The sequence below is a fragment of the Geotrypetes seraphini genome, chromosome 1 (genome assembly GCF_902459505.1).
Source record: "Geotrypetes seraphini chromosome 1, aGeoSer1.1, whole genome shotgun sequence".
Classification (NCBI taxonomy): Eukaryota; Metazoa; Chordata; class Amphibia; order Gymnophiona; family Dermophiidae; genus Geotrypetes; species Geotrypetes seraphini.
This window is the reverse complement of record NC_047084.1, coordinates 462,178,489-462,202,575: the sequence shown is the minus strand read 5'-3', so window position 1 is coordinate 462,202,575 and position 24,087 is coordinate 462,178,489. Positions and strand designations below refer to the sequence as shown.

General features: G+C 37.0%; 1 protein-coding gene across 2 annotated transcripts in view; it reads right to left on the bottom strand.

Moving 5' to 3' along the window:
- Positions 1 to 24,087, bottom strand: part of UBA1 (ubiquitin like modifier activating enzyme 1) — a 186,924-nt gene that overhangs the window by 73,275 nt on the left and 89,562 nt on the right. For both annotated transcript variants that reach the window (XM_033923071.1, XM_033923061.1), the window contains 2 exons: positions 11,584 to 11,749; positions 11,213 to 11,409 (listed from right to left, as the gene is read on the bottom strand). In XM_033923071.1, coding sequence (XP_033778962.1) covers positions 11,213 to 11,409; positions 11,584 to 11,749 — 363 coding nt within the window. The remainder of the gene's footprint in view (positions 1 to 11,212; positions 11,410 to 11,583; positions 11,750 to 24,087) is intronic.

Genomic DNA, 24,087 nt, shown 5'->3' with positions numbered 1-24,087 from the left:
TTTTCCTTTCTGGATGGCCCACAATCAGCTTGCTTGCTTTATTCCTCGTGGACATTGTTCCAGGAAGACTTTTGAACTCTCAAGCTAAGTGATTTATGAACTTTTGAACACAGCTACATTTATATATCATTGTATGATCTTTTGTGTGGCTTTTTCCAGCTTGGTTTGATAGTACCTGTTATATGTTGTTATATTTTATCTGGTTGCTTGGTTTGTTTGCAGTGTTTGTATGGTGTTTTATGTATGTTATTCCATAAAAAATTTTGTGATACTTTTGCAAATTTTAAATTAATAAATATGTACAATATTTCTAACTTTGTAATTTGAGTACATTGCTTTGATATTATAGTATTTTTCTGTGGCATATACCCTTTAGGAATTTTTTTTTTCCCCTTATCTTTGAGATTGTCCAAGAAGACACAAACTGCCTGATTCTGGAGAAGACACTCAAAGTGCAGGACATTCAGTCAAATTGCCTGAAGTTCCAGGCGAGTGATCAATCCCTTTCTCTTGGATGAGGACCACCTGCACTGGACCAGGCTCTCTGAGCCATAAAGGCATCTCAGTCGAACAGGCTGGCATCCGTTGTCAGGATCACCCATACGGAGATCTGGAGGAAATGACCCCGGGACAGAGAAGGATGACTCAACCCCCAGGCTAGTCTGATCCGAGCCTCTGCCATCCAAGGGAACCAGCATGCAACGGATCCTGCTGTGGACTCCACGGGAAATAAGCACATCCTGTGGTGGACTCAAGTGGGCCCTCACCCAGGGAACCACATCTATGGTCACAACCATGGACCTCAGACCTGCCAGGCTGTCAAGACTGGAGTCCCCAGGTATTCCCATATCAGTTGGCGAGAGAAGCATAAACACCCTGTTCTGTCCTGTGGCAAAGAGGACCCTCAGGTATTCCAAGTCCTGCATCGGCATGATGTGGCTTTCAAAAATTGATCACCCAGCCTAGGCACTGAAGCAGCTGAACGACCTGGCGTAATGCTCGATGTCCTTCAAACTCTGACTGTGCTCTGATGAGCCAGTCGTCCAGGTATGGGTGATCCTGAATCCCGGAGTTTGCACAGGTGAGCTGTCACTACCACCATTACCTTGGTGAATGTCCTGGGCGCCATCGTCAACCCAAAGACTGCAAACTGGAAATACCGCTGCTGAGCATGGAACTTCATATCTCCTGTGGTCTGGAAAACTATGGATCCGAAGATAGGCCTTCCTCAGGTCCAGGAAAGCCAAAAATTTCCTCAAAGCCACCAAGGTAATTACAACCCCCACCGTTTCCATCCTGAAATAGGGGAACTTTAGGGACCGCATTGACCGCTTTCATGTCCAGAAGTGGCCTCCAGTCTACGGAGTCTCTCTTTGGCATGAAGTACATTGAGTATCTGCTGAAGCCCCAGTAGTGCTCCAGAACGGGCTCCATGGCCACAATTTATTAAAAAAATTTATTACTTGCAACCATCCAACAATTCTGTATGCGTTACAATCCAACATATATAATTAAAACAATGTCACAAACTACAAAAAGACATAAAAACAAATCATTTTATAAACTATAACAAAACAATATTTTTCATAACACAAGTCATTTATCAAAACAGACAAATGACACAAAAAAAAGATTCACTTAATTCCTACACAATCATTTACCAAAACATTTCTGGAAAAGCAAATTTTTAACCAATTTCCTGAAGTAAACTGCTAGCATTCTTTAAATCCAATGGTAATGCATTCCTGCTGAGTTAATGAACAATGCCAACCAACTTTATCTGTTTTAAAGACTGATCTTATCTTCAGATCATAAAGCACAAGGATGATATCTGTAGAAGAAAGTTAAGCAGAGTTGGACATTTGTCCTTCAACAGCTTAAAGATTACACTGAACTTCCAAAAAGGGAATTACGAAGGGATGAGACTCATGGTGGGGAAGAAGATTAAGAGGATAAACACTGTAAAAACACTAGCGCAAGCATGGTCCCTCTTTAACCCTTTCAGGACCAAGGGACATATTTGTCCCATAACTTTAAAATCCTATAAATTTTGATTGGGATAGTCTACAGTTCTAAATTTGATATGTACGGATTCCATATGATACTGCCTTTATGTAAACAAACTGGTTCCGACATTCATTCATTAGCGTCGTTGCCAGATTGACGAGAAGATTCACTTGCCACACTGTCCATAAGCCAGAAGTGTGATTTTTTAAAAAAAAAATAATATTTCACAAAAAAAAATCAATTTTTTGGCATCTGCAAGCCCTTTTTACCATAAAAATGTCGTCAAAACCACAAAAATTGACCTACGATCCTTATGATCCTGAAAGGGTTAAGGACATGCTCACCGAGGCGCAAAAATCTATATATACCGCGTATCAACAAGGGATCCAAGAGGAAAAAGAACCAGCGTGGCTCACTGTAGCAGTGAAGGAAGCTATCAGAGACAAGACAACTTGGCTTAAGGAATGGAAAAAGTCGAAAACTGAAAAAGCACAAACATCATCAATGCAGGTGCCTTAAGACAGTAAAAGGAGCCAAAAGAGACTACAAGGAGAAAATAGCCAAGGAGGCGAAAAACTTCAAGCCGTTCTTTCGATATATTAAGGGGAAATGACCTGCGAAGGAAGCGGTGGGACCGCTGGATGACCAAGGAATAAAGGGAGCGCTAAAGGAAGACAAAGCAATCGTCAACAAACTGAACACATTTTTTGCGTCTGTATTTACCGAAGAGGATATACACAGCATACCGGAAACCATCAGGCTATATGCTGGAAGCGAAAAATGGAAACTTACAGGGTTAACGATCAGTCTAGAAGAGGTTTGCAGGCAGATTGATAGGCTTAAGAGCGATAAATCCCCGGGACCGTATGGTATCCACCCGAGGGTCATCAAGGAATTGAAAGGGACTATAGCTGAACTGCTTCAGCTAATAGGCAATCTGTCAATCAAATTGGGAAAGATTCCAGAGGACTGGAAGGTGGCGAATGTTATGCCGATCTTCAAAAAAAGTTAGAGGGGAGACCCGGGAAACTACAGACCGCTGAGTCTGACCTCAGTACCGGGAAAGATGGTAGAGGCGCTGATAAAGGACCGCATCATTGATCACCTTGACGGACAATGTCTGATGAGGACCAGCCAGCACAGTTTCAGCAAAGGCAGATTTTGTTTGACAAACTTGCTGCACTTCTTCGAGGGAGTAAACAGGCAGATAGACAAGGGCAACCCGGTCGACAATGTATATCTGGATTTTCAGAAGGCGTTTGACAAGGTTCCGCATGAACGACTACTTCAGAAAACTGCGAGCCATGGAATCGAGGGTGAACTATGTGGATTAAAAACTGGCTGGAGCATAGGAAATAGAGAGTGGGGGTAAATGGACAATACTCGGACTGGAAAAACGCCACTAGTGGGTTGCTGCAAGGCTCGGTGCTTGGACCCGTGCTCTTCAACATCTTTATAAACAATCTGGACATAGGTACAATGAGTGAGGTGATTAAATTTTCAGACGATACAAAGTTATTCAGAGTAGTGAAGACACAGGGGGATTGCGAAGATCTGCAATGTGACATAATCAGGCTCGATGAGGTTCAACGTGGATAAGTGTAAAGTGATGCATGTCAGTAACAAAAATCTCAGGTACGAATATACAGGATGTCCGGGCGGTACTTGGAGAGACCTCCCAGGAAAGAGACTTGGGAGTTCTTTTTTTTTTTTTTAATTCTTTATTCATTTTCAAACTTTCAACAAGTGTACAAGCATTAAATAAACAACATTGAAGTACAACACTTGCAACTCTTGGGAGTTCTGATCGACAAGTCGATGAAGCCATCCATGCAATGTGCGGTGGCGGCAGCAAAAAGGGTGAACAGAATGCTAGGAATGATAAAGAAGGGGATCACACCCTCACCTGGAGTACTGCATCCAGCACTGGTTGCCGCACATGAAGAAGGACACGGTACTACTCAAAAGGGTCCAGAGAAGAGCGACTAAGATGGTTAAGGGGCTGGAGGAGTTGCCATACAGCAAAAGATTAGAGAAACTCGGCCTCTTCTCCCTCGAATAGAGGAGATTGAGAGGGTACATGATCAAAACATTCAAGGTACTGAAGGGAATAGACTTAGTAGATAAAGACAAGTTATTTACCCTCTCCAAGGTATGCAGAATGAGATGGAACTCTCTAAAATTGAAAGGGGATAGATTCCGTATGAATGTAAGGAAGTTCTTCTTCACCCAGAGAGTGGTAGAAAACTGGAACGCTCTTCCGGAGTCTGTCATAGGAGAAAACATCCTCCAGGGATTCAAGACAAAGTTAGACAAGTTCCAGCTGAACCGGAACGCACGCAGGTAGGGCTAGTCTCAGGGCACTGATCTTTGACCGGAGGGCCGCCGCGTGAGCGGACTGCTGGGCACGATGGGCCACTGGTCTGACCCAGCAGCGGCAATTCTTATGTTCTTAACCATTTTAAAACTCTATGCGATAAGCAATAGGCAGCCAATGAAAATCACACAAGATAGGTGTAATGTGGTCAAACTTAGATGCTCCCACTATCACTAGAGCTGCTAGATTTTGAGCCAACTATAATGCTTGAATTATGTACTTTGGCAGGCCCAAATAAATGTCCAGCAATCTTTGGACCATTGCCTCCACCTGGACCATCTTCTCCAGCTTTCCCGCAAGGGAGTCCAGAAGAAAAACTCTACCAGGAGATGATAAAACTCGAGCTTATAGTTGTCTAGAAGAACTTAATGGACCCAAAAGTCCAAGGTGATGGCTGTCCACTTTGCCAGACAGGCCAAGAGGGCCCCTCTCCCCTCCAATCTGTGGAGGAGCAGCCAGAGGCCTGGCATCAGAACTGTTCCTTAGAGGCCACAATCGGACGGCTCCCCGCTGATAGCTGGCGCTGGGAACCACTGAATCTCTGTTTGACTGATTGAGAAGAATGCTGCCCTGAGGAGCCACCCACAGTACTGACAAACATTTGAGGGGACAAAAGCTAGGGCACCCTGATCCCCCTGGAGGGTCGGGGCCCATTATCTGGCAAGGCCTTGGGTTTATGGTCCAGCACACTAGTCATAAGGGCATCCAAACCTTTGACAAACAGCAACTGCCCTCTGAAAAGGCAATCTGCTCAAAGTCGCTTTAGAGGATGTCCACTGATGGATCCACAAAATCTTATGTACCCAAAAGAATAGGCAGAGTTTGCTAAAACTTTTGAAAATGTTGTACAAGGCATCTGCCATGTAATTTACCCAGGAGATCAGAAAGGCAAGATCCTGGATCATGCTAGTGTCAGAATCATGGCAGAACTTTGAATGACAAGCTCAGAAAAAGCAGTCGCTACCTGCAGCCTTGCAACCACTAAAGCAAAGAGGCATTTGAGGACAAAATCCACTCGGTGGCGCTGATCCTCCTTCAGCAATAACCCATCATCACTGGGGAGAGAAGTGTGTTTAGTAACCTGCACCACTGAGCAATCAACTTTCAGAGACGCAAAGCACTGGTTAAAGGCATCCGCCATCTGGTAGAGCCAGGACATGGCTCTGGCACATTTTAAGAGACCCTCTCAGGCAGCTCTCAAGAGTCCGTGAACATCTTAACTATGTCTAGATGATCAGGGAAGGAGGCAGGCTGTGGGTTATGCTACTCATAAAAGAGCAGTGTGAAGAAACAGACTGACCAATCTCCAACTTCAACTCCAAGAGGGACTCAGATCAAAATCAGCCAGGTTTGCAGCTTTGAAAAATTTCCTTACCGTAGGATCCTTATCCAGATCCATGTTCCCACCCGGATCCTGATGATCCACAAGCACTGCAATATCCCCCCCCCTTCCCGTGGTAGTCGTGCCAGGCTGTGTGACCAAAGGCATGTCAGGGCGTCTAGGTCATCCACGTTATTCATTGGTGCAACAACTTGGGACACCTCAGAGTGACTGAGTTCATTACTCATGTCCTGGGAAGGGGTGATCCCTGTAGCCGATGTGGAAGGCACCTTTTTCCTTTGAAAAATAAGTGTGAGATGTCAATAAATTCTGGAAAAAAAACTATTGTCCAAGGCAGGAGCCGGCTCCTGTGGATCCTTCTTAGAACTTTTGAAGGACCTGTAAGCTTTGGATAATGAATCGTAGCAGCAAGGGATCCACTTTTGACTTTTTAGGGTGCCCTCAGCTGGAAAGAGCAGCAGGACCTCCCCTTCAGGGGTTGAGAGAACTTGGTTTGATGAGATTTGGCCCCTCCTCTCATGCCGCAGAGCATGTGGAATACATCCGCTCACCGGACAGCCATTCACTACAAATAGATAATGAATCCAAAGAATCCTGACCTGGTTCCAAAACTTCCTGATCATATAAAAAGAAGATTAGATGAGCCTATATCATTAAAAGAAGTAGAAACTGCATTGAAGTCTCTTAGAGTTGGATCCGCTCCAGGTGGGGATGGTTTTACAGTAGAATTTTATAAAACATTTCAAAATGCGTTACTCCCTCATTTATTAAATTTATATCAATATCAACTAAATAAAGGTTGTTTTACAGGTACTATGGCAGAATCTTTAACTATTGTTTTACCTAAGCCAAATAGAGATCCTACTTTGGTATCAAACTATAGGCCGATATCTTTAATTAATGTAGATGGAAAATTACTGGCTAAAACTTTGGCTATGAGATTGGCTAAGGCTCTCCCTTATATAATTGATGTACATCAAACTGGATTCATTGCGAATAGACATTCTTCTAGTAACACAAGAGTGACATTCCACACTTTAAATCTAACTAAAAATATGAATGATCCGGCTTTTGCCATATCTTTAGATGCAGAAAAAGCATTTGACAGAGTGGAATGGGATTTCATGTATCAAGCATTGGAATGGTTTGGTATAGGTTCAGGATTTATTCAAATGGTTCAGACTTTGTATAACTCCCCTATGGCAAGATTATATATCAATAATAAAATGTCAGATCGTTTTCATTTACATAGGAGTTAGACAGGGTTGTCCACTATCTCCTTTGCTTTTTGATATAGTATTAGAACCCCTATTATTAGCTATTAATCAAGCAAGGGGGATACAGGGTATTCCTCGTAACGATTGGGAATATAAGTTCTCTGCTTATGCAGACGATATTTTATTATATTTGAGAAATCCTGTTTCCTCCATTCCTTGTTTGTTAGACTTGATAGACAAGTTCGGTAAATTTTCAGGATATAAAATAAATTGGAATAAGTCTGAACTTCTTCCACTCAATGTACATTGTTTAAAAAGTATGTTTGAGTCCTTTTCTTTCGTTTGGAAGGATGATGGTTTAAAATATTTAGGAATATGGATTAAAAATACAGTAGATGAGACTGTAAAAGAAAATGAAAAAAGGCTGTTAAAAAAGGTTACGGAATTATGTGAGCATTGGAATCCATTACATTTATCTTGGTGGGGGAGAGTTCAAACGGTTAAAATGATGATTCTACCTGTAGTTTGCTATCAAATGGGTATGATACCAGTATTTTTTCATGGATCTTTTTATAAAAAATTGAACTCGATTATTATAAAATTTATTTGGCTTGGTAAAACTCCTAGAATTGCTATAGCATCTTTGCAAAGACCAATTAAGGAAGGCGGGGTAAATTTTCCAAACTTTTATAGGTACCATCAAGCCTATGTTTTACGTCAAGGTATGTATTGGGTCCTCCCGGATCTCATTGAGTATACTCCTGATTGGTTATATTTGGAATGGCGACTCGTGTTTCCTTTACATCTTTCTCATGTGCTCAGTATCAAGATGCCCAGATTGTACAAAGAAAATAGAATTCTAATGGATACTTGGAAAACATTACGGTTTGTCAGTAATTTAACAGCAATTACTATTAATAATTCAATGAATCAATCCATGTCTAAACTCCAAGATTCAAATTGGCGGTTTTAAGATCGTCTGGAAACATTGGATAATTGCAGGTATCAGAACTTTAAATGATGTAATTACTAATGGTAAGCTGCTGGATTTTACACAATTGCAACATAAATTTTGGCTTCACAAATCGCAATTTTTTCGTTGGTTGCAATTGAAGCAGGCCATTCAGGCAGGGTTCTCTGAATGGAAAAATTTGAATAATCAACCTAACATAGAATTTTTATGTTTTCAGGCGGACTTTCTGGGACATCAGGCCGCACACTGGTATAAAACTATTAGTGAATTGGTTAAAAAAAAACCTAAAAATACTCTTAGGAATATTTGGAGCATTGAGATTAAGCATGATATTTCAGCATCTCAATGGCCACAAATTTGGTCTTGGAGAATGAGATGTACAATGTCAGCGTCTATGAAACAAACTTGGTTTTTTTTGTTACATAGAGCTTTTTGGACCCCAGTTAGATTGCAAAAGTTAAATAGTTCTTTGTCTAATAGATGCTGGCATTGTAATCTGGATATAGGGACTTTAGATCATCTTTTGTTCTATTGTTACCATATCTTAGCCTTTTGGAACTCAATCTGGGATCAAGTAAATTGTTTATTGGAAAATCACGTAGCATTAACTTATGATACTGTATTTTTGGTATGTCTATGAGAAAAAAGAGAGTCAGATATCAATGTGTAATAACAAACTTTTATTGATTTTGACCGGAGTAGCCATTCAACATATTACTAATAACTGGAAAGACCATAGTAGGCTCAATTTTAAATTTTGGTGGAATTCAGTTTGCCACATATACAGAATGGAAAGATCAATAGTGGTGCAAAATGGAAATTATAAAAACTTCATTAAAATTTGGGAACCATTAACGTCTTTTTGTCATGATTGATGCCATTTTCCTAATATTTCTATATTTAATATGTAAGATAAGGGTGAGGTGGGGGGAGGGTTTCTATTATATGAAAAATAAAAATTACTAAAAGGATTTCAGGATGGGAGAGGGAGGGTTATATTTACAACTATAAGTTACAATGATAAGATGTACAAGTGGTTAAATCTATGTTATTGTGTTGCAATTTTTGTACACTTGATGAAAGTTTTAAAATGAATAAAGAATTATAAAAAAAAAGAATCCTGACCTGGGGAGTCCTTCTAAGTGTTTTTCTTGCAAAAACTAAGCTTGTAGAGGCAAAAAATAACTTTAAATTGAGATTGGGAAAATCTAAAATGGCCATCGTAGGTGTAATTTTCAGAAATAAATAGCCAGGGCCAGGGAAAGGGAAAGGAACCACCAGAACAGTGATTTGGGGATTTTAGGGGTGGAGGGTGCTAACTCCCAAACTGCCTAAAATCCACTTCTGAAAACCCCCCTAAAATCGCACAGGCCCTGTACTGTGCCATGAGGTGCTGGAAACTGCAGGAAAGGAAGCTAAAACAGCTTACAGGGATATTCTCTGCCTCAACAAGCATGCAAACTGGACTGCTGGTCTTCTGATTGCCCTCCCAGGCCGACACCAATGGTGTGAAAGCTCTGCCACCATCGGATATCCCTTTGGAAGTGACCTGGCAGAGGGACACTCTCGGCTCGGATCCTGGACATACCTCCAATGAGCCACACAGCCTGCACTCAAATCCGCTAGCGGACAAACCTGGGGTGAGCAAGCTCCAGCGGTCCGAGCCCAAATCCGAAAGTTCATGTTGTCCAGAGGGTGCACTGCCAGGCAGCCAACCTCCTGGAAACAGATTCCGCAAAGTCTGCGATCTCCTGCTGGCAAAGCTGTCTTCACAGGTGCGAATTGCAAACAAAAAGACTGAATTTAAACAAAAATAAACACATCAGAAAAGGATGGCTCCTACTGTATAGCTTGTAGAAATGCAACCTGATTCCTGAGGGCAGTCCTGAAGTAAGAGAGGAGGGACTGAAAACATTATGTAAATGAGGCGTCTTACAGGCTGTGTGACGACCATAGATGTATAACCCACTTGTCCAGGAATACAGGGGCACTGTAAAATAATTAGCTTTGTTTTCTGTTTCATGGGGGAAGGAGGTGTTCATTTCTTTTTTTAAATTCTTTATTCATTTTACATCTTACAACAAGTGTATCATAAAATAACATTTATACTTATACAATATCACTTGATTCTCTATCAATTTAACTTAAATCATAATATTTAAACCCTCCCTCCCAACCCTACTAATTCATATATAGTACATATATCATATAATATATTATATATTCTGTCCTATTAATCTAATCATTAAATATCAAATCAGAAATCCCACCCCCCCTTACTTTGCAATTATACCTATTAGGGAAAAAATGATAATCCAATAATTATTCATTACAATATTCTATTAATGGCCTCCAAACCTCCTGAAAGTTATTAAAATTACCTTTCTGCAAGGCTAACATTCTTTCCATCTTGTACATATGACATAATGAATTCCACCAAAAACTATAATTTAATCTATTCCAATTTTTCCAATTAAATGTAATCTGCTGAATTCATTTTATCTCTTACATCAAGTGCATAAATAATTGATATATTGAATTGTATGCTTCACTTGAATTTCTTATCATTTCAACTTCCATATATAAGATTTAATCCTTCCCTCCCACTCCTCCCACAATATATCCATTCAAATATATTATATAAAAATTCTTGTCCAATGAACCAAAATTTAATCAAATTCAGACACCCCTCCCCCCACCCACACTTGTTATAATGGAAAAATAGTATTTATTCATTGCAATATTTTGTCAATGGCCCCCAGATCCCTTTAAATTTATTATAATTTCCTTTTTGTACCGCAATTGTTCTTTCCATTTTATAAATTTGACACTTGTGCGAATCCTTACTCATTTCTTACTCAGTGTTGCAGAGTACTTAGAGATTTAACATGCCATTTTCCAACAATGGGATGAGTTTTCACAAAAATGATAATTGCAGGAAAGCGTAAATTTGGAATTACTGAGCTATGTTTGATTCAGTTTCTGTCAAAAAAGTGTATCTGTAATTCTTGTGCATATTTTTTTTTATGCAGGTAATCATATAAAGTTTTATAAGAGAGGAAAAAAGTGGGGACACATGACTGTGATTAACCTTGTCATGCAGTCTTAAATGTTGGATAAACCAACTTCTTGTTTAGTTCAATCTTGTGTCAATTCCTTCCCCCAACTTTCCTTAAATTCCTTCCCACGCCAAAGCATTCCGAGAGAAAACAATTGTTAAAACTTAACTTATAACTGAGCAGGCTGTGTCACTCAGTATGAACACTGCAGTGCTTACTAACTAGCAAAATACTTACCTGCAATGTGTGCTCTATAGCGTTGGGAAAGTTTTTCAAAGTGCAAATGGGAATGGATTTTTCGGGGGGGTCCTGGCTGGAGCTGTATGACTCTGTCAGAAAGGGGATGACCACCTGTACATTGCCCTTGGTTCCTAAAGTGCCCGATTCCAGTAGTGGAGTTCGGTAATATACGCAGCGTCGGTCCATATACATCCCTTGAGAAGACAGAGCAGAGAAAAGACAGCATTTCACTTTCACCAAGTTAGAAAACTTCTCTCTAGGATCCTCAAACTGGTAATGCCTTAGCAACAACGAATCAGAACATGGAAAACTATTCATAGCTCTTTTTACACAAGTGTAAAATTTGTTCTTAATACTCCATCACTCACTAGCATCCACATTGTCAAGTGCATTAGTGACGCCATCCAGGCCCTCGAAGAACTCATCATCATAGATTTTCTCAGTCTCAGGCCCCACTCTGTTCTGATGACCTGTGATGTGAATACTTGGGTTCATCTGTTTCACAGCCTCAGCTGCTGTCTCAGATTTCATTTTCTAAAGGGGGTAGGGAGTGGGATGGTAGAGGTAATCAAAGGTCAAATTAAAGGGGAAGAGGCGGCAACAAACAATTTAGAGATTTACCTAGTGGAGTAGTCCCCAACCTTTTTTGCACCAGGGACCGGTTTCATGCAAGACAGTTTTTCCATGGACCGGGGGGGATTCAAGCACATAATTAGATTATATGTTATGCACTTTATTATATCCAAAAACAACATCCAATATTATTCAGCACTACCTACAGTACCTAAAGAAAAAGGAGAAAAGACCTGTGTCTAATAGGGGTTCCCAAAAACTTCCCACATAGACAAGCCAATCTCAAAATCACCACTTTGAGACCAGCAGACACATCCTCAGTCAAAAACTCCAAGATAAGTGGAATTATATTATTAAATAAGAGTCTTTCAATATCATCACATCTGAAAATGTAGTATTCCAAATGTTCTTTGACGTAGTGCTGCGATGTGAAAGCAGGAAAAACCTACAGTGGAGCATAAGCATACATCACAGCAGCTAAACAGTCATCACCGCTGGCATAATGTTGTGTCTTTAAACCTGTTACATTAACGGGTGCTAGAGCAGATGTCTGTCTGTTTGTTTTCTTTGTCTCTCTCTCATTGGACGCTGTCTGTCTGTCATTCGTTCTGTCTGTGGCTCTCCCTGGCCCCCTTTGTCTGTCTGTCTTTCTCCGTGGCCCCCTTCTGTTTCCCCCCAAAGCAAACCAAGATTGCTCCCTGCCCCCCAGCACACCCCTCCCCCCCTAAAGCAAAGCAAGTTTGTTCCCTGGCCCCCCTTTCCCTCTCCCCCACCCAACTTCCTTGTGCAGCAGCAGCAGCAGCATTTCCCTCCCCTCCCCCACCCCACTACCCTGTGCAGCAGCAGCATTTCCCTCCCACCCTTCCCTGTGTAGCTGCAGCATTTCCCTCTCCCCTCCATTTCCCTGTGCAGCATTTCCCTCCCCTCCCCATTTCTCTGTACAGCAGCGTGTTTGTTTCTGGCCGGCTCCCTTACCCTTTCAGCGCACAACATCCAACCTTCCTCTTCCCCGGACCCGATCTCCACGCTCCCGCCCCTGTACCGCGGAACACATGAAGCGTCCAGCAGGTCGGGCAGTGCCCCGCGCTGCCACCTCAGCCAGCGACCAGGTGCGGTACCACGGGGTCGGCAGCCCGCGGTCGTCGCTGGGCGCCATTGAAAGAGCTGCACAGTCACCGCACGCGCCGTGAGGACTGGCACAGAAGCACACCTCACTGCGCCAGGAATCACAAAGTTTCAAGAGCGCATGCGCGCTCTAGGGTTTTATTATTATAGATGTAACATTTTATTTATATATTTATATATATATACACACACACACACACACAAAGTCAAACCTCGGTTTGCGAGTAACCCGGTTTGTGAATGTTTTGCAAGACGAGCAAAACATTCTAGCAAAACTTGTCTCGCAAACCGAGTGTTGACTCGATTTGCGAGCACCCCCCCTCCCGATAACCGGCATTGCTGCGTGCCGGTGCCATACGGGGGGGGGGGAGGTGTAAGTTTAAGTTGTTCGGGCGGGGGGTGCCGGTTCGCATGAAGGGGGGGGTCTTTGCGAGTCGGGGAGCAGCGCCGCTGGCTTCAGGGGGGAGGGGAGGAACATATCAAAGCGAGTTTCCATTATTTCCTATGGGGAAACTCGCTTTGATATACAAGTATTTTGGTTTACGAGCATGCTTCTGGAATGAATTATGCTCGTAAACCAAGGTTCCACTATATAAAATGTTACATTATGCACTTTATTTCTATTATTATTATTATTACATTTTAATAAATATACCAGGCATGTCCCACTTCGAACGGGTCATATCTACTTTTTCCGGCCAAAGGTGCCGGTAGTCTACCACCATGAAAATTAAGTTTCAAATTAAATTTAAACCCAATAAAGTTGGAGGATTCCCCCACCCCATTTTTAATGAACCTTTTGCCATTTACGTTGATGTGTTCAGGTGTTAAGCAAATTAAGCAAAAACAAAACAGAGAGACGAAGATCCAGTAAGAACTGCTGGTTGTGTGTACATGATTATTACAACTGGCTAAAGAAAATAAAAATTTACGATGTCAAGATGCACGTATACACATTGTACCGGATTTTGCCAGAGAAACTGCCTTAAAAAGAAAACAACTACTGGATTTAAGACCTCAATTAAGAGCACTAGGAGCAAGATATGGACTTCTATATCCAGCGATTATGAAAGTAACTTTGGAAATAAAACACAAAACTTCACAGATTACAAGAAATTAGCAGAATATATAGAACAATGTGAACAACCAATGACTTCTTAAATAAAACGCTGAGTAAGTTTATCAAGATTGATATTTTTTTTTTTCAAATGAATGTGTTTATATTTCATATTATTTTAAATCATTACTGAAAATAGACTTTGAAAAAAAACAGTTTGAATTAACTGATTCGAATATATAGAATCTTCCAACTTACTTTTAAAAATGAGAAAGATCGGTGACACGAGCACAGAACTTGGCTCGGTGAGAGCGTGGATGAGTGGCTGACATGGGGGAGGGGCGGAATGTTGACTAGGATTGAGTCGGATTTCAAATAGACTGAGAGGATTGCGAGGTGAATGTCTCCCTGCCATATAGTCCCTCAGAGACACAGAAATACCCGAGGTATGATGGTTGCTATGACACTGCCAAACACGAAGAAGCATGCATTTACAGGAAATCTCTATTCAACCAATGAACTACACCGGAAATGGAAAAAAAAAAAAAAAAGGTTGTTTTCACGTCATCACGTCTACGGAGGAAGAAGAGGAAACTTGAAGAAAAAAAAAAAAAAAGGCATTCATACCAACGGAACTATACGGAATGAAAATATATTTAATATTAGATATAAAATATAGAATGAAATAAACTGTATTTACAAAGAAAATAATAATAACTTCATAGTAAGAATATGTTTTATGATTCAGATATAAGCTGAATCCATTCTCTATAAGATACAGTTCTTTACCGGATATAGAGAAAAAGGTTTATGGATAGGAATCATTAAAGTTTTCAATTGACCTATTAAAATAGGAATAAGAATGAGTAAGAGAATGGGTTATGATAGATTTTAATTTTTTTTTTTTTTTTTCCACAATTTTTACCTTTTAATTTTAGATGAATGTATCTCATAGAATAGAAATTATAATGAATGAGATGAATGATTAAAGTTATAAAAGATAAAATGTTTGCTTAAAGTATTCTAATAATCTTATCCTTTTTATAAATTCAAAATATCTTATATATATTTAATTTAGCTGAACATAACAAAATTTGGATAAATAAATAAAAGTATTCATATAAATAAGAAAACAAAGATATATAAATTGTTGAATTTTAATAGTAGTATTTATATTATTACTATGGAGCTTGTGATATTAAAGTATTTTATAGCTTGTAAGGAGTGATGTTAAACCTGATCTAATTTTGCGTTTCCAAGTATTCGTATATGTATGGGGTGGGGAGGGAGGAAATAGGGGGTATTAAATTTCAAGGGTCTGTGTACAATAGGTAATTCTTTATTTTATCTTATATGTGGGAAAAAAAAGATTAAAAAAAATATTGAAGATTGGGATGTTACATTACAAATTATATTAATGCATAATGGGTCTTAAGATAATATCTTTAAACGTTAATGGTCTCAATCACCCGATTAAAAGAAAAAAAGCATTATTATTTTAAAAAAGACAGAACGCTGATATATGCTGCATACAAGAGACCCATCTTTCAAATAACGAATCTATAAAGCTAAAAGGTGATTGGGTCAAACAATGTTACTTTTCTTCAGCAATAGGAAAAAAAGCTGGTGTTGCTATATTAATAAATAAAAAATGTTCTGCTTCATTTAAATTTAAGGCAGCTGATCCTCTTGGAAGATGGATATATGTGGAAATGGACATGGGAAATACCATCATGACGCTCTTCAATATATATGCCCCTAATTCGAACCAGAATGAATTTTTTAAAACTCTGCAACAATTAATTCTTCCACTTGCTACTTCAAATCTAGTAGTAGCAGGGGATTTCAATGCTGTTATGGATCCACTGATGGATAAAAGTCCGAGAAGATTTATAAAATCATTAGGCCTTGATAATTTGGTACAATCTTGTGATTTAAAAGATATTTGGCGTATTCTTCATTTTGATGGTCGGGAATTTTCGTTTTGCTCACAGGTTCATAATTCTTTTTCTAGAATAGATTACATTTTTGTTTCTAATCAATTAGTACATCAAGTCACACAGGCTGTCATTGATCCAATTATACTATCTGATCATGCCGGAGTGTGGATTGAAATTAAAATAATAGATCAGAATGGAAATAGACCTATATGGAGATTAAATAATACATTGCTCACAGATACTGATTTTTGTGAAAATCTTTTAGAAAAAATAAAAGATTATTTTCAAATTAATGATACAGAAGAAATTTCAATAGAGACTTTGTGGGATGCTTTTAAAGCATATATTAGAGGACAAATTATTTCTTATTCAGCATTGCAAATAAAAAAAGAAAAAAAACAATTTACAGATTTGGAAAAAGTGGTGAAGTCTCTAGAATCAAAATTAATTGAAAAATGGGATTATTTGACACAACAAGAACTTTTAAAAGCTAAAGGTAAATATAATGAAATTTCTTCAAAAATTATTAGAAAAGATTTATTTGTACAGCAAGCTTTGTATTATGGAAATTCGAATAAGGCAGGAAGAATGCTAGCAAATTATCTTAAAGCGAAAAAAAGAAAAACAAAAATAATTGCTATTCAAAATGAGAATGGTGAAATTTTATCTCAAATTGATCCCATTATAAAACAATTTTTAAAATATTATAAAGATTTGTATTCTTCTGAGCCTTATTCGAAAAAGGAAAAGGATGGTTTAGATTTTTTAAAGTTAATAAAAGGACCAAATATTCCTGAACATATAAAACGAAGTTTAGAAGAACCAATATCCTTAAAAGAATTAGATACAGCTTTGAAATCCCTTAGGGTTGGATCCGCTCCAGGTGGAGATGGTTATACAGTGGAGTTTTATAAATCATTTCAAAACATTATAATGCCCTATTTATTAAAACTATATCAGACACAACTAAATAAAGGTTGTATTACAGGTACTATGGCTGAATCAATAACTATAGTTTTACCTAAGCCAAATAAAGATCCCACTTTGGTTTCAAATTATAGACCAATTTCTTTAATAAATGTGGATGGAAAAATTTTAACTAAGGCATTAGCATTAAGATTGGCTAAAGCTCTCCCTTTCATTATAGATATGCATCAGACAGGTTTCGTTGCTCAAAGACACTCATCTCATAATACTAGACTGGCACATCACATGTTATATTTGACAAAATCCATTAATGACCCAGCATTCTCTATTTCATTAGATGCTGAAAAAGCTTTTGATAGAGTGGAATGGATCTTCATGTTTCAGGCAATGGAATGGTTTGGAATAGGATCCGGATTTATACAAATAATAAAAGCATTGTATAGCTCCCCTGCTGCTAGATTATATATCAATAACAATTTTTCAGAAAGATTTATTCTACAAAGGGGGGTTAGACAAGGATGCCCACTATCTCCTTTGCTTTTTGATATCGTTTTAGAACCCTTATTATTAGCTATAGAACAGGTAAGGGAGATACAGGGTATTCCGCATTCAGATAGAGAATATAAGTTATCAGCATATGCGGATGATATTTTACTTTATTTGAGAAATCCGGAAACAACTATTCCAAATTTGCTTGAATTAATTGAAAAATTTGGAAAATTTTCAGGTTATAAAATAAACTGGAATAAATCAGAAGTGCTTCCACTCAATGTACATTGTACAAAAAGTTTATTTGACTCATTTTCTTTTATTTGGAAAGAAGAAGGATTAAAATACTTAGGAATTTGGATTACAAAAACTGTGGATGAGACTATGAAAATTAATGAAAAAAATTTATTACAAAAAGTGTCAGAAATGTGTGAACAATGGAATCCTTTATGCATATCTTGGTGGGGGAGAATACAAACTGTAAAAATGATGATATTACCAGTAGTTTGTTACCAAATGGGTATGATACCAATTTTTTTTCAGGGGTCATTTTACAAAAAATTGGATAAGATGTTAACAAAATTTATTTGGCTTGGAAAAAACCCCAGAATTGCTCTAGTATCTTTACAAAGACCAATTGCGGAGGGAGGGGTAAATTTTCCAAATTTTTATAGGTACCATCAAGCCTATATTATGCGTCAGGGTATGTATTGGATCCTCCCAGAGCCCATTGAACATATACCAGATTGGTTCTGGTTAGAATGGAGATTAATGTTTCCTTTACGTCTGAGTCATGTTATCAGTATTCAAATGCCAAGGTTATATAAGGATCACAAAATATTTGTTGATACTTGGAAAACTATAAGATATATAAGTAATCTAACTCCTATTCCAATAACTAAATCAACGACTCAAACAATATGGCTCAATCCAAAGATCAAAGTTGGCGGTTTTAAAATTATCTGGAAACATTGGATGATTGCTGAAATTCGGATTTTAGAAGATGTAATAAATAAAGGTAAACTGCTTGAATTTTCACAATTGCAAAATAAATTCGGTTTGAATAAATCACAATATTTCAGATGGATGCAATTGAAGTAGGCCATTCAGGTAGGGTTCCCTGAATGGAAAAATCTTAATAACTATCATAGTATGGAATTCTTATGTTTTCAGATAGATTCCATGGGTCACCAGGCCGCAATGTGGTATAAATTAATATCTGGATTCGTACATAAAAAGAAAAAAAATGGTCTTAAAGATATTTGGAGCATTGAGATTAAGCATCAGATTAATGCATATCAATGGCCACGACTTTGGTCTTGGAGGTTAAAATGCACATTGTCAGCTTCTATGAGACAAACTTGGTTTTTTATTTTACATAGAGCTTTATGGACCCCTACACGTTTACATAGAATAGATAGCTCTAAGTCTAATAGATGCTGGCATTGTCATCTTGAAGCAGGGACATTAGATCATCTTTTATTCTATTGTCCATTCATATTAATATTTTGGAAATCAATTTGGCCTCAAATTAATAGGATGTTAGAAAATCCGGTAGCCTTGACATATGATACGATTTTGTTTGGTACTGCAATGAGAGCTCGAAGTCAAATTTCATCAAATAACAATAAACTTTTATTTATATTGACTGGAGTAGCAGTACAGCAAATTACACATAATTGGAAAAATTATGACAGATTGAACTATAATTTTTGGTGGAACTCAGTTTGCCATATATATAAGATGGAGCGTACATTTGCAACACAAAAAGGATATATGGATAAGTTTAAGAAGATTTGGGGACCATTAACAGATTTTTGCAATGACTGATTTTAATTTTTTCCCATAATAAGATAATGGTTAAAGAAGGGAGGGAGGGAAGGGGTAAAGAATTTATTCTCTTTATTATACATTATAAAAAATATATCATAATGAATGAATGATAGTCTTATGAGAAATTAATGTGATAAAGGGAGGGAAAAGGGTTCATAATTAAATAATAATTGATAAAATCATTACAATATATATGTTATATAAATTCATAAGAAAAATAATATAAAATATGGTTTATATAAAATACATTATAGAGATATCAAGTGTATTGTTAAGATAAATGTATGGAAAATGTATAACACTTGTTGACATGTGAAAAAATCAATAAAAAATTTAAAACTCTATTATTACATCTTTATCAGTTGGTGAAAAAGAGAGTGAAGAATGTTAAAAATTCATCAAAGGAACTGCTGAAACTCGTATTCCCAGAAGTCTATGGGACAGGATGTACGTCTTAAAAAAAAAAAAAAGTTACACCAATGAACCAGAAAATCTCAGGATGTCATGGAAACAACGTACAATGTATTGCCATCGGGTGAAGAGGAATGAAGAAAATACTGAGGATCAGAACACTAGTTGGAAGGATTAAAGACGACGTAAGAAAATGAGAAATTACAGGTGGGGATGGGGTGGGAAATGTATATCATATGGAATTAGGAATATTGATAAAAAGGGGATATTTATTTTATATTACAAGAATATTTGAATGTAAATACAAGTGATATATGAAAGTTGTTTGTATTATGTTTAATTCACTTGTTGTAAGAAGTCAAAAATGAATAAATAAAAAAAAAAAAGTAATAATTACATTGCATATCAATGAATACATGAGAAAAGTCTGGATTGTGGAGGGATAGTGATGTGCACACGGATTGTGTGTATTTCCGTGGTGGTGTTTTCATGAGGGGAGAGCTCTGCCTTGAAAACTCTTTGGATATTTATCTATGTATTCCTGATATGTTACTAGTATACCGGAAGTGTATAGAGAGAAAATAGGTTCTTACTAGAATATAGGAGATCTTAAAGGAAATATGCTTTATAAAGTATATACATGTAATATGAGTTATGGAAGAAAAGATTGAGAGAGATCTATTATGAAGAAATAGATCTTTTGAAAGAAGATAGTGTAGGAATAATTAGTATATTTTTTTTTTTTTGTATGATCAAAGCCAACAGAGGGTACAGTTTGAAGGAATATAAAAGTGATTGAATTGATTGAAATACAGTATTCAAATATATTTTATTGAGCTCAACAAAACAAGGAGCTTTCCTCTGATAACTCTAGAGGGTTAATTAAGGAAAAATAAGGTCATAGTGTATGATAGATTTAAGTAATGGTTTATATATATTATGATCTTCTTTTTTCTCACATGCTTTAATCCATCATTTTACATGGTAAAGCAATACAAATATGATCCTGTAACTATAAAGATTAATAAGAGTTGCTGGATATTATTAAATATTCAATGGCCGAAATATTTAGAAGGGGTATTAAAAAGATTAGACTTAATAAAATAATTTTAATGTGTTTCTAATATAATTATAAATCTATGAAATAAGGAGATAAGATATGTGTTGAAGAATTGAATTTGACAGTGGAGCTACTCTTTTTAAATATGGAGAGGATTTAAACTGGGAAAAGAAATATAATATTAAGTGTTATTTAAGTTTGATTATTATTTAATTTGTGACTTATTTAGAATATTTAATAGGTCTTTTTGGAGTGCATTATTACCTGAACTAATATGCGTGTTGCCAAGTTTACACAAGTACTACTTAATTGGGGGAGGGTGGGAATGGGAGGGGATGGGGTGGGGGTTAGGGGGAATGAAGGATCTAAGGGGAATGAATTATTAAGTAATAAGGGGATATGTCTTCAAAATATGCTGATGTCTGATCATGATATTTATTATAGAGTTATTTGTCAAAATTTATTCACAAGTTTAGATGGATATTAAAATTTTCTCTTTAAACGTCAATGGTCTAAATCATCCAATCAAGAGAAAGAAAATGTTAGCTTTTCTACATAAACAGAATGCAGATGTATATTTCATTCAAGAGACACATCTTTCAGTGGTTGAATCTAAGAAGTTGATGGGAGGTTGGGTATCTAAATGTTTGTTCGCACCTGCTGTGGGGAAAAAAGCTGGGGTAGCTATTCTTGTAAACAGGAAATGTAGTGCTGACTTTCAATTAATAGATTCTGATCCTTTAGGAAGATGGGTACATGTTAAAATGGTTCTGGGAAATACAGCCCTGGATTTATTTAATTTGTATGCTCCTAATTCGAATCAAATGGAGTTCTTCAAAAAAATTCAACAAATATTATTACCACTGGCTGCTACTAATTTAGTGGTAGCTGGAGATTTTAATGCTGTAATGGATCAGATTATGGATAAAAGGCCAAGTAAAATTATTAAGTCGTTAGGATTAGACAATTTAGTACAATCTTGTAATTTAGCTGATATATGGCGTATTCTTCATTTTAATGATCTGGAATTTTCATTTTGTTCTCAAATCCATAAGTCTTTTTCACGAATAGATTATATCTTTGTTTCTAATAATATCGCTCAACGTGTGACGAAGGCAGTTATTGATCCTATTGTAATTTCGGATCATGGTGGTGTGTGGATTGACTTACATAATGATGACCCACAGTTTATTCTAAATCAATTTGGAGATTTGATAATGCTTTGCTTGTGGACTCGAACTTTCTGGAAGATTTTAAATTAAAAATGAATGAATTTTTTCAAATTAATAATTCGGATGATATAAATATTGAGATATTATGGGATGCTTTTAAAGCAACAATGAGAGGAAATATTATTTCTTATTCAGCATTTTAAAAAAATAACTTAAAAAACAATTTGTTGATTTGGAAAAAGAAATTAAAATATTAGAAAACAAATTAATTGAGAAATGGGAACAAGCTATTTTGCAAAAACTATTAAAAGCAAAAGCTAAATATAATGAGATTTCTTCTCAATTTGTGAGGAAAGATATGTTCTCTCAGCAAGCTCAGTATTATGGTAATTCAAACAAGGCTGGGAGGTTGCTAGCAAATTTTCTTAAAGCAAAAAAAAGGAAATCTAAGATTGTTGCAATTAAAGATATGCAGGGCAATACACACACCAACACTAAAGATATTTTAATACAGTTTCTTGATTTTTATAAAGATTTATATTCTTCTGAATCTTATGAAAATAAAGAACAAGATGGGTTAGATTTTTTGAATTCACTTAATGGACCAAATGTTCCGGATCATATAAAAAGAAGTTTAAAGGATCCTATATCTTTAAAAGAAGTAGAATCAGCATTGAAGTCTCTTAGAGTTGGATCCGCTCCAGGTGGAGATGGATATACTGTTGAATTTTATAAATCATTTCAAAATGTTCTTTTACCACATCTATTAAATTTGTATCAGTACCAAATGAATAATGGGAGTATATCAGGTACTATGGCTGATTATGTAATCATTGTCTTGCCAAAACCAAACAGGGATCCTACTTTGGTTTCAAATTACAGGCCTATCTCTTTGCTAAATGTAGATGGTAAATTGATTGCTAAAGTATTAGCATCAAGATTGACAAAAGCTCTTCCTTTTATTATTGATACTCACCAAACAGGATTCATTGCTAAAAGACATTCTTCAAATAATACTAGATTAGCATTTCACTCTTTAAATTTAGCAAAAAATATTAATAATCCAGCTTTTCTAGTGTCTTTAGATGCAGAAAAAGCATTTGATAGAGTGGAATGGAGTTTTATGTATCAAGCTTTGGAATGGTTTGGTATAGGCCCCGGTTTTATTAAAATGATTCAGACATTGTATAGCTCTCCTGGTGCACGATTATATATTAATAATAATTTATCGGATAGATTTAACTTGCTAAGGGGGGTTAGACAAGGATGTCCTTTATCCCCCTTACTTTTTGACGCTGTTCTTGAACCCTTATTAATTGCAATTAATCAAACTAAGGGAATAAAAGGAATCTCATACTCTAATTGGGAATTTAAACTTTCTGCATATGCAGATGATATTTTACTTTATTTGAGAGAACCGGGGAATACCATTCCATGTTTACTTAATCTACTAGAGAAGTTTGGAAAATTTTCTGGATATAAAATTAATTGGAGTAAATCTGAAGTTCTTCCAATTAATGTTCATTGTACCAAAGGATTATTTGACTCATATTCATTTATATGGAAAGATGAAGGATTAAAATACTTAGGAATTATTATCAAAAATACAATTGATGACAGTGAAAGAAAATGAAAAACTTTTATTAAGAAAGATAACAGAAATGTGTGAGCAATGGAATCCTTTACATCTCTCTTGGTGTGGAAGAGTTCAAACAATTAAAATGATGATATTGCCTGTGGTTTGTTATCAAATGAGTATGATACCAATATTTTTTCAGGGGTCATTTTATAAAAAGTTAAACAATGTTCTTACAAAATTCGTTTGGTTTGGTAAAAGACCCAGAATTGCTTTAGCATCACTACAAAAAACAATTATGAAGGAAGGGGTAAATTTTCCAAATTTTTATAGGTACCATCAAGCCTATATTCTAAGACAGGGTATGTATTGGATCCTCCCAGATCTCATGGAAAATATACCTGATTGGTTATATTTAGAATGGCGGCTCCTGTTCCCATTACATTTAGAACATGTAGTTAAGCACAGTTACTTACCGTAACAGGTGTTATCCAGGGACAGCAGGCAGATATTCTTGACTGATGGGTGACGGCACCGACGGAGCCCCGGTACGGACAATTTTAGAGTGATTGCACTCTAAGAACTTGGAAAGTTCTAGCAGGCCGCACCGCGCACGCACGAGTGCTTTCCCGCCCGACGGAGGCGCGCGGTCCCCAGTTAGGATAAGCCAGCTAAGAAACCAACCCGGGGAGGTGGGTGGGACGCAAGA